This window comes from Oncorhynchus gorbuscha, linkage group LG13 (genome assembly GCF_021184085.1).
Source record: "Oncorhynchus gorbuscha isolate QuinsamMale2020 ecotype Even-year linkage group LG13, OgorEven_v1.0, whole genome shotgun sequence".
Classification (NCBI taxonomy): Eukaryota; Metazoa; Chordata; class Actinopteri; order Salmoniformes; family Salmonidae; genus Oncorhynchus; species Oncorhynchus gorbuscha.
The window spans coordinates 20,784,191-20,796,380 of record NC_060185.1 but is presented as its reverse complement, the minus strand read 5'-3'; the positions used below and the strand labels follow the sequence as shown (position 1 = coordinate 20,796,380).

Here is a 12,190-nt window from a genome sequence, read left to right as displayed (position 1 = left end):
TCTATCTAAAATAAATCAATATGAATTATGTGATTCCAACACTTCTGTAAAATCTATGAAATGTGAAATAAAGCTATAAAATGTGTATTGTCAAGGGCTTCCTGTGACGCAATTTAGGAAATGGCTGCCTGATTTTTCATACTGCACATTGGTTGCCCCCCCCCCCCTAAATTCAAGTATTTACTCTGAGCATTATAGTAACTTACTTTAAAATGGAAAATAAGAAAGCAGGAAAAGGTTGTGGAGCTACAACAATAGTTTGTAACAAGACAGGAGAAGCTAAAATCGTAGTCTAAACAGAGATGGCTCATGGTAGCGCAAATAAGTTAGCAGCAGCAAAAGTATCCTAATTTCATGAGGTGATAAAGGAGGATTTGCGCAATGCGCTCACAGGCTTTCAAGAGGAACTTCGAGAAGATGTACAAAAATAACTAAAGGAGTTCAACATGGACATTAACCACAAACTCAAAGAAAACAAATAACTTCACAGCATATCTACAAAAATGTGGGGTGCAGATCAGCACATTTGGGAAACAGACACATATAACACTGCAGTCAAGGGTGCACTTGTACAGTCTTTGTAAAGCCATCATGCACTACAGGCAAAAGTGACAGAACGACAGTTTTTCACTTCATAATAACATAATAACTTTATTCCGTGGCAGAGGGCACAGAAAAAGACTCGATGCCCACCTTCGTGGAGGGTCTATTCAAATAAATACTTAATGACACAGACCTGGGACTCGAGAGAGCACACCGAGTTCTGGCCTCAAAGCTGTGTCCCACCAAAACCCATCGTTTTTTCCCGCGCAGCCTGGAAAAAGCCTGTTAACTTCCAAGGCCAACGAGTGTTCTTTGATCATGACTACACGGGAGAAATACTGAAAAGGAAGTAAGGAATTACACCCCTATCAAGAAGGCACTAAAAGACAAAGGGATTCACTTTTAAACACCATTCCCGGCAAAAATGTAATGGCCCGGTTACATACGAGCAATGCAGACGAGGCGGCGGAGGACCTGAAGTCGAGGGGCATCTCAGTGAAGTATACCACCAGGAGAAAGTAGTCTTCACCGGCGGAAAGACTCAAGCAAGTCACCTCGGCAACAGGATGCTCACATTCGACAGAGACTCAGGCATTTCCAGTGAGAAGATGCAAAACACTGAATTAGATTTAACAGACTTAATAGTTACCGCTAGCTGTTAGACATATTGGGTTGTTACGGTTGACAATAGGTAAATGTCTCCCCTATTTTTCCCCACTACTGAGCAAGGGTGAGTAGCCAAAAGTATGTGCCTTTATGGACACATTATGTCTGGTCAACTTAATAACATATCTATTAGCTAACAATGAATGACACAGGGACAACAGGGTGGCAGAAAGGCATATCATGGGGAGGATTCATGATATGCACGTATGACCTATATACACTGCTAAAAAAAATAAAGGGAACACTAAAATAACACATCCTAGATCTGAATGAATGAAATATTCTTTACATAGTTGAATGTGCTGACAACAACATCAGACAAAAATTATCAATGGAAATCAAATTTATCAACCCATGGAGGTCTGGATTTGGAGTCACACTCAAAATTAAAGTGGAAAACCACCCTACAGGCTGATCCAACTTTGATGTAATGTCCTTAAAACGAGTCAAAATGAGGCTCAGTAGTGTGTGTGGCCTCCACGTACCTGTATGACCTCCCTACAACGCCTGGGCATGCTCCTGATGAGGTGGCGGATGGTCTCCTGAGGGATCTCCTCCCAGACCTGGACTAAAGCATCTGCCAACTCCTGGACAGTCTGTGGTGCAACGTGGCGTTGGTGGATGGAGCGAGACATGATGTCCCAGATGTGCTCAATTGGATTCAGGTCTGGGGAACGGGCGGACCAGTCCATAGCATCAATGCCTTCCTCTTGCAGGAACTGCTGACACACTCCAGCCACATGAGGTCTAGCATTGTCTTGCATTAGGAGGAACCCAGGGCCAACTGCACCAAAATATGGTCTCACAAGGGGTCTGAGGATCTCATCTCGGTACCTAATGGCAGTCAGGCTACCTCTGGCGAGCACATGGAGGGCTGTGCGGCCCCCCAAAGAAATGCCACCCCACACCATGACTGACCCACCGCCAAACCGCTCATGCTGGAGGATGTTGCAGGCAGCAGAACGTTCTCCACGGCGTCTTCAGACTCTGTCACGTCTGTCACATGTGCTCAGTGTGAACCTGCTTTCATCTGTGAAGAGCACAGGGCGCCAGTGGCGAATTTGCCAATCTTGGTGTTCTCTGGCAAATGTCAAATGTTCTGCACAGTGTTGGGCTGTAAGCACAACCCCCACCTGTGGACGTCGGGCCCTCATACCACCCTCATGGAGTCTGTTTCTGACAGTTTGAGCAGACACATGCACATTTGTGGCCTGCTGGAGGTCATTTTGCAGGGCTCTGGCAGTGCTCCTCCTGCTCCTCCTTGCACAAAGGCGGAGGGGTAGCGGTCCTGCTGCTGGGTTGTTGCCCTCCTACGGCCTCCTGATGTACTGGCCTGTCTCCTGGTAGCGCCTCTATGCTCTGGACACTTCGCTGAGACACAGCAAACCTTGCAAACCTTGCCACAGTTCGCATTGATGTTCCATCCTGGATGAGCTGCACTATCTGAGCCACTTGTGTGGGTTGTAGACTCAGTCTCATGCTACCACTAGATTGAAAGCACCGCCAGCATTCAAAAGTGACCAAAACATCAGCCAGGAAGCATAGGAACAACAGGTGATAACTGTGGTTATCACCTGCAGAACCACTCCTTTATTGGAGGTGTCTTGCTAATTGCCTATAATTTCCACCTGTTGTCTATTTCATTTGCACAACAGCATGTGAAATTTATTGTCAATCAGTGTTGCTTCCTAAGTGGACAGTTTGATTTAACAGAAGTGTGATTGACTTGGAGTTACATTGTGTTGTTTAAGTGTTCCCTTTATTTTTTTCTCTTGTAATTAACCAATGTGTTTAAGTGACGAAAAGGGTGCCCTTTTTATTTTTGGTTCCAACAGGTGCGTCACGGATTTTGATATTTGAGTGAGGGGCCTTTCAAATTCCAGAGGCAAGAGACAGTCCACTGACACGGGAGTCCAAATAACAAACTATTTTCCCACTTTGGTTTACCTTTTTATTGTTCTTGTTTTAGAGTTCATTTTTAGGTTCATATTAAGCAGGCTGTTATGGTGCACAGGTTTTATGGTTTATATCGATGAGTCATCGAGAATTTAAGGTCATCAGTCTCAAACGGCCTGGGGAGTGCCATCAAGAGAAGTAAGGTAATAGCAAAGAAGAAACGGGAGAGAGTCAACATACTATTCTGGCGGGATACTTCCTTATCCAGAAAATGGCACATAGGAATACCTTTGTTTCTTCTTATAACATGGGTAGAAGGGGAATTGGAATCTTGATCCCAAATTCAGTTAACTTTGAGTTTATATCAGAGGGTAAAAGGGTAGATTTATATTTGTTAAATGTAAACTGGATAACAAGGAATTTACATTATTTAATGCATACGTGCCTCTGGAGAGTGACATGGTCTTGTACAGGAAGGTGTTTGATTTACCGTAATCTCCGGACTATAAGCCGCTACTTTTTCCCCACGCTTTGAACCCTGCGGCTTATATAACGACGCGGCTAATTTATGGATTTTTCCCGCTTTCACAAGATTCATGCCGCCAAAAAACTGAGCACCGTCACAAAATGTGACGTAAATCGAGCGAGCTCAAACTTCCCATGAATGAAGTTTGAGGATTTTAGAGGTGGACCATCGTGGTGTCTAAGATTTATGAGACGTAAAAGCCTGTCCATCAGGGTACAGACGAGTCTGTGTCAGCAGCTCCCTCCCAACTACGAGGAAAAAGTTTCAAACTTCCGCAAATTCACTGATGCAAAGATAGCGGAGCCTATTAATTTTTGTAACAAGCTGTGTTTCGTTTAAAGTCTGTGTAAAGTAAATTTTTTCAATGTACCGGTAGGCACCTGCGGCTTATAGACACGTGCAGCTTATTTATGTACAAAATACTTTTTTTATTTTATTCAGTGGGTGCGGCTTATATCCAGGTGCGCTTAATAGTCCAGAAATTACAGTAATTGCCACAGAAACTCTGGCACTCTTATCTGTGGAGGGAATTTTAATATGGATTTTAAACTCAAAATAGGACAGCACAAATCTAAATAGGAAAATGAACCTGGTTGCTAAAAAGATCAATAGGATATTACAGGATTTAGCACTCCTTCATGTATGGCGTGACATCCATATGTCAGATAGGGAATATGGTTTATTTATTTACCCTAAGCCCGCCACACTGAATACTCCAATTTAGACTACTTTTTTATATGCAGTACAGAAAGGCACAAGCTTAAGGATTGTAGGGTCGGTCAGAGCAACTTATCAGATCATAAGGGTGTTTGCCTAACTCAACTCCTTGACCGCAAACCAATAAATACGGTATAGAGGCTTAATACAAGCATGCTGAATGATGGAAACAAGCACAAAATAACATTTTCAAAATAAAAGACCCTAAAACAAAGATTACATGCAAATTGGATGAAATACAGAATGCATTTGAGTCATACTATACAAATCTGTACAAGCAACCAGAGAAAGAGCATGTTTTTAAACGTACTTCATCCCCCCTCAATTGGGACAGAGCAACACGATAGACTTACTTCAGAAATAACCACTTCAGAAATGAATAATGCAATATCTCCAGGCACTAAGCAAACAAATCTCCAGGCACTAATGGCTTTCCTTCAGAATGGGCTAAGTTTGATGGGACAACAAATTATCGAAACAGTTACATATTATTAAAACATTCCCCAACCAGAAACCGTGGATTGATGGAAGCATTCGCGCAAAACTGAAAGCGCAAACCACTGCTTTGAATCAGGGCAAGGTGACCGGAAACATGACCGAATACAAACAGTGTAGCTATTCCCTCCGCAAGGCAATCAAACAAGCTAAACATAAGTATAGAGACAAAGTGGGGTCGCAATTCAAAGGCTCAGACAGGAGAGGTATGTGGCAGGGTCTACAGTCAATCACGTACTACAAAAGAAAAACCAGCCTCGTCGCGGACCACGATGTCTTGCTCCCAGACAGACTAAACAACTTCTTTGAGGACAATACAGTGCCACTGACCAAATCAAATTTATTTATATAGCCCTTCATACATCAGCTGATATCTCAAAGTGCTGTACAGAAACCCAGCCTAAAACCCCAAACAGCAAGCAATGCAGGTGTAGAAGCACGACATGGCCCGCTACCAAAACCTGCGGGCTCTCCTTCACTGCAGCCGACGTTAGTAAAACATTTAAATGAGTTAACCCTCGCAAGGCTGCAGGCCCAGACGGCATCCCTGGCCGCGTCCTCAGAGCATGCGCAGACCAGCTGGCTGGTGTGTTTACAGACACATTCAATCAATCCTTATTCCAGTATGCTGTTCCCACATGCTTCAAGAGGGCCACCATTGTTCCTGTTCCAAAGAAAGCTAAGGTAACTGAGCTAAATGACTATCACCTCATAGCACTCACTTCAGTCATCATGAAGTGCTTTGAGTGACTAGTCAAGGACCATATCACCTTCACCCTACCTGACACCCTAGACCCACTCCAATTTGCTTACCGCCCCTAATAGGTCCACAGACGACGCAATCACAATCACACTGCCCTAACCCATCTGGACAAGAGGAATACCTATGTAAGAATGCTGTTCATCGATTACAGCTCAGCATTTAACACCATAGTACCCTCCAAACTGGTCATTAAGCTCGAGACCCTGGGTCTCGACCCCTCCCTGGGTCCTGGACTTCCTGACGGGCCACCCCCCCCCCCCCAGGTGGTGAGGATAGGTAACAACATCTCCACCCCGCTGATCCTCAACACTGTGGCCCCACAAGGGTTCGTTCTCAGCCATCTCCTGTACTCCCTGTTCACCCACGACTGCGTGGCCATCCACGCCTCCAATTCAATCATCAAATTTGCAGACGACACTACAGTGGTAGGCTTGATTACCAACAACGACGAGACGGCCTACAGGGAGGAGGTGAGGGCCCTCGGAGTGTGGTGTCAGGAAAATAACCTCACACTCAATGTCAACAAAACAAAGGTGATGATTGTGGACTTCAGGAAACAGCAGAGGGAGCAGCCCCCTATCTACATTGACGGTACAGTAGTGGAGAGGGTGGAAAGTTTTAAGTTCCTCGGCATACACAACATGGACAAACTGAAATGGTCCACCCACACAGACAGCATGGTGAAGAAGGCGCAGCAGCAGCTCTTCAACCTCAAGAGGCTGAAAAAATTCGGCTTGTCACCAAAAACACTCAAACTTTTACAGATGCACAATCGAGAGTATCACCGCCAGGTACGGCAGCTGCTCCGCCCATAACCGTAAGACTCTCCAGAGGGTAGTGAGGTCTGCACAACACATCACCGGGGGCAAACTGCCTTCCTTCCAGGACACCTACACCACCCGATGTCACAGGAAGGCCAAAAAGATCATCAAGGACAACAACCACCCAAGCCACTTCCTGTTCACCCCGCTATCATCCAAAAGGCGAGGTCAGTACAGGTGCATCAAAGCGGGGACCGAGAGACTGAAAAGCAGATTCTATCTCAAGGCCATCAGACTGTTAAACAGCCATCACTAACATTGAGTGGCTGCTGCCAATACACTGACTAAACTCTAGCCACTTTAATAATGGAAAAATTGAGGAAATAAATGTATCACTAGCCACTTTAAGCAATGCCACTTTATATAATGTGTTCTCGCACACCCCGAGAGCTTCTGGTCAGCGGGGTGGTGGCATAGGGATCCTTATCTCTCCCATGTGGTCATTCTCTCTTTCTCCCCTTACCCATCTGTCTATCGCCTCCTTTGAATTTCATGCTGTCACAGTTACCAGCCCTTTCAAGCTTAACATCCTTATCATTTATCGCCCTCCAGGTCCCCTCGGAGAGTTCATCAATGAGCTTGATGCCTTGATAAGCTCCTTTCCTGAGGACGGCTCACCTCTCACAGTTCTGGGCGACTTTAACCTCCCCACGTCTACCTTTGACTCATTCCTCTCTGCCTCCTTCTTTCCACTCCTCTCCTCTTTTGACCTCACCCTCTCACCTTCCCCCCCTACTCACAAGGCAGGCAATACGCTCGACCTCATCTTTACTAGATGCTGTTCTTCCACTAACCTCATTGCAACTCCCCTCCAAGTCTCCGACCACTACCTTGTATCCTTTTCCCTCTCGCTCTCATCCAACACTTCCCACACTGCCCCTACTCGGATGGTATCGCGCCGTCCCAACCTTCGCTCTCTCTCCCCCGCTACTCTCTCCTCTTCCATCCTATCATCTCTTCCCTCTGCTCAAACCTTCTCCAACCTATCTCCTGATTCTGCCTCCTCAACCCTCCTCTCCTCCCTTTCTGCATCCTTTGACTCTCTATGTCCCCTATCTTCCAGGCCGGCTCGGTCCTCCCTCCCGCTCCGTGGCTTGACGACTCAATGCGAGCTCACAGAACAGGGCTCCGGAAGGCCGAGCGGAAATGGAGGAAAACTCGCCTCCCTGCGGACCTGGCATCCTTTCACTCCCTCCTCTCTACATTTTCCTCCTCTGTCTCTGCTGCTAAAGCCACTTTCTACCACTCTAAATTCCAAGCATCTGCCTCTAACCCTAGGAAGCTCTTTGCCACATTCTCCTCCCTCCTGAATCCTCCTCCCCCTCCCCCCCTCCTCCCTCTCTGCAGATGACTTCGTCAACCATTTTGAAAAGAAGATCGACGACATCCGATCCTCGTTTGCTAAGTCAAACAACACCGCTGGTTCTGCTCACACTGCCCTACCCTGTGCTCTGACCTCTTTCTCCCCTCTCTCTCCAGATGAAATCTCGCGTCTTGTGACGGCCGGCCGCCCAACAACCTGCCCGCTCGACCCTATCCCCTCCTCTCTTCTCCAGACCATTTCCGGAGACCTTCTCCCTTACCTCACCCGCTCATCAACTTATCCCTGACCGCTGGCTACGTCCCTTCCGTCTTCAAGAGAGCGAGAGTTGCACCCCTTCTGAAAAAACCTACACTCGATCCCTCCGATGTCAACAACTACAGACCAGTATCCCTTCTTTCTTTTCTCTCCAAAACTCTTGAACGTGCCGTCCTTGGTCAGCTCTCCCGCTATCTCTCTCAGAATGACCTTCTTGATCCAAATCAGTCAGGTTTCAAGACTAGTCATTCAACTGAGACTGCTCTTCTCTGTATCACGGAGGCGCTCCGCACCGCTAAAGCTAACTCTCTCTGCTCTCATCCTTCTAGACCTATCGGCTGCCTTCGATACTGTGAACCATCAGATCCTCCTCTCCACCCTCTCCGAGTTGGGCATCTCCGGCGCGGCCCACGCTTGGATTGCGTCCTACCTGACAGGTCGCTCCTACCAGGTGGCGTGGCGAGAATCTGTCTCCTCACCACGCGCTCACCACTGGTGTCCCCCAGGGCTCTGTTCTAGGCCCTCTCCTATTCTCGCTATACACCAAGTCACTTGGCTCTGTCATAACCTCACATGGTCTCTCCTATCATTGCTATGCAGACGACACACAATTAATCTTCTCCTTTCCCCCTTCTGATGACCAGGTGGCGAATCGCATCTCTGCATGTCTGGCAGACATATCAGTGTGGATGACGGATCACCACCTCAAGCTGAACTTCGGCAAGACGGAGCTGCTCTTCCTCCCGGGGAAGGACTGCCCGTTCCATGATCTCGCCATCACGGTTGACAACTCCATTGTGTCCTCCTCCCAGAGCGCTAAGAACCTTGGCGTGATCCTGGACAACAAACTGTCGTTCTCAACTAACATCAAGGCGGTGGCCCGTTCCTGTAGGTTCATGCTCTACAACATCCGCAGAGTACGACCCTGCCTCACACAGGAAGCGGCGCAGGTCCTAATCCAGGCACTTGTCATCTCCCGTCTGGATTACTGCAACTCGCTGTTGGCTGGGCTCCCTGCCTGTGCCATTAAACCCCTACAACTCATCCAGAACGCCGCAGCCCATCTAGTGTTCAACCTTCCCAAGTTCTCTCACGTCACCCCGCTCCTCCGCTCTCTCCACTGGCTTCCAGTTGAAGCTCGCATCCGCTACAAGACCATGGTGCTTGCCTACGGAGCTGTGAGGGGAACGGCACCTCAGTACCTCCAGGCTCTGATCAGGCCCTACACCCAAATAAGGGCACTGCGTTCATCCACCTCTGGCCTGCTCGCCTCCCTACCACTGAGGAAGTACAGTTCCCGCTCAGCTCAGTCAAAACTGTTCGCTGCTCTGGCTCCCCAATGGTGGAACAAACTCCCTCACGACGCCAGGACAGCGGAGTCAATCACCACCTTCCGGAGACACCTGAAACCCCACCTCTTTAAGGAATACCTAGGATAGGATAAAGTAATCCTTCTCACCCCCCTTAGATGCACTATTGTAAAGTGGTTGTTCCACTGGATAAAATACTTAGATGCACTATTGTAAAGTGGTTGTTCCACTGGATGTCATAAGGTGAATGCATTAAATGTATCACAACCACTTTGCCACTATATAATGTCATAGCTCTGGATAAGAGCGTCTGCTAAATGACTTAAATGTAAAATGTAAATGTATAATGTTTACATAGCCTACATTACTCTTCTCATGTGTATATACTGTACGCTATACCATCTACTGCATCTTGCCATCTTGATGTCATTAAATGTATCACTAACCACTTTAAACAATGCCACTTTATATAATGTGTACATAGCCTACATTACTCTTCTCATATGTATATCATATGTATATACTGTACTCTATACCATCTACTGCATCTTGCCTATGCCGTTCGGCCATCACTCATTAATTTATTTTTATGTACATATTCTTATTCATTCCTTTACACTTGTGTATGAGGTAGTTGTTGTGAAATTGTTAGATTACTTGTTAGATATTACTGCATGGTCGGAACTAGAAGCACAAGCATTTCGCTACACTCGCATTAACATCTGCTAACCATGTGTATGTGACAAATAAAATTTGATTTGATTTACTGGAACCTAATACCTCAACCGCTCCATTATATCGCCAGTGGCTAACTGGGTCACCCTGACCCTAATCATCACGGTAAAATATTTGTGCTGTGAATAATAGTCCAAATATTATTTTTTTTACAAGTTTGCAAATTACAAACCTTGTTTAGAGAAGAATCCAACTTGCACCAGGACACAAGAAACCAGGAGATAAAGGACGAAGAGCAGTATTAGTAACTTCCTCAATCATTCAACGCGCATCACACAAATTAAAATGCATTTCTTTTTTAGAACTAAACAAATCTCCAGGCACTAATGGCTTCCCTTCAGAATGGGCAAAGTTTGATGGGACAACAAATGATCGAAACGGTTACATACTGTTATCTAATAACTCAACCCCCCCATTATAATCGCCAGTGGCTAACTGGGTCACCCTGACCCTAACTGGGTCACCCTGACCCTAACTGGGTCACCCTGACCCTAACTGGAACCCTGACCCTAATTATCGCGGTAAAATATTTGTGCTGGGAATAATACAGTCAAAATAGAATATTAAAAAGTTTGCAAATTACATACGTTGTTTAAAGAAGAATCCTATTTGCACCAGGACACAAGAAACCAGGAGGTCAAGGACGAAGAGCAGTATTAGTAACTTCCTCAATCATTCAACGAAAATCAAAAATTAAAATGTATTTCTTTTTTAAAACTAAACAAGTGTAGTTTAAACGTACCCTTCACCCTAGAGGCGAGCGAACCTTCGGCCTTCTTTTTAGCAGACATACCTTAATACAAATGAACAGTGATTGTATTAACAGGGTCTAGAATTAGTATGTTTATTATAAACTCATAAACGGATACTTCTGCATAATTGAAATATGGTAATATCCTCAAATCATGCAAATTTGTTTCTAAACCAAATAGACTTGGGGGCTTACTGCTTCTTTTGTGCAACTTACACTTACTCTTTGTGCCGACCACAAACTCTGACGCAGAGCACAGAAGCTGATCAGATCGGTCATCGAGTTCAGATAGTTTCATATCGCGCTCAAGTACACTACTGCTAAAATCACAATCTGCACAAAACATGAAGATCCACAATACAAATTATAAAGTGGTTAGATTTCCACCCACACCAACAATGGTATTAATTTAAAGAATAAATTAGTCAATTCAATTTGTATAAGTACCTTGTATTGTTTGTTCAAATGAAATGAATCTGCAACAGTAACAATATAACCGTGGCAAAGTAGCACAAACCTGTCAGTGAACATCCCCTTAGATTCAACACTGAGAAAGAAGGGAAAAACACAGGTCACTGGGTTACAAACATGAAGGTACACGCACCAAACTCATTAATGACTAAACGATGAGGATTCTGTCTTACATGTGCAGGGGGCACAGATTGAGACACTTCAGCTCGCGGTTACAATTTATTTAGCGCCATTTACATATCTGCATAAAATCATTTCCTTGCACAGCCTCTCCCCATCACACAAACACTCACTCACTTGGTGTGGGGACATGTCTGTGTAGCAGCTGTCCTTGCACGGCCTCTCCCCATCACACAAACACTCACTCACTTGGTGTGGGGACATGTCTGTGTAGCAGCTGTCCTTGCACGGCCTCTCCCCATTACACAAACACTCACTCACTTGGTGTGGGGACATGTCTGTGTAGCAGCTGTCCTTGCACGGCCTCTCCCCATCACACAAACACTCACTCACTTGGTGTGGGGACATGTCTGTGTAGCAGCTGTCCTTGCACGGCCTCTCCCCATCACACAAACACTCACTCACTTGGTGTGGGGACATGTCTGTGTAGCAGCTGTCCTTGCACGGCCTCTCCCCATCACACAAACACTCACTCACTTGGTGTGGGGACATGTCTGTGTAGCAGCTGTCCTTGCACGGCCTCTCCCCATCACACAAACACTCACTCACTTGGTGTGGGGACATGTCTGTGTAGCAGCTGTCCTTGCACGGCCTCTCCCCATCACACAAACACTCACTCACTTGGTGTGGAGACATGTCTGTGTAGCAGCTGTCCTTGCACAGCCTCTCCCCATCACACAAACACTCACTCACTCACTTGGTGTGGGGACATGTCTGTGTAGCAGCTGTCCTTGCAC

General features: G+C 46.0%; 1 protein-coding gene across 10 annotated transcripts in view; it reads right to left on the bottom strand.

Annotated features, from left to right (window-relative positions):
* LOC123992569 (von Willebrand factor A domain-containing protein 5A-like) overlaps positions 1–12,190 on the bottom strand; it is a 34,865-nt gene that overhangs the window by 3,912 nt on the left and 18,763 nt on the right. For 2 of the 10 annotated variants that reach the window (XR_006831279.1, XM_046293793.1), the window contains exons 15-19: positions 11,320–11,349; positions 11,019–11,135; positions 10,794–10,844; positions 10,639–10,656; positions 10,224–10,244 (exon numbers count right to left, since the gene is read on the bottom strand). Coding sequence is in view for 9 of the 10 variants with exons in the window: in XM_046293793.1 (XP_046149749.1) it covers positions 10,224–10,244; positions 10,639–10,656; positions 10,794–10,844; positions 11,019–11,135; positions 11,320–11,349 (237 nt within the window). In the remaining variant the exon portion in view is untranslated. The remainder of the gene's footprint in view (positions 1–10,223; positions 10,245–10,638; positions 10,657–10,793; positions 10,845–11,018; positions 11,136–11,319; positions 11,350–12,190) is intronic. The other 8 variants (XM_046293794.1, XM_046293796.1, XM_046293795.1 and 5 more) reach the window with 8 other exon arrangements.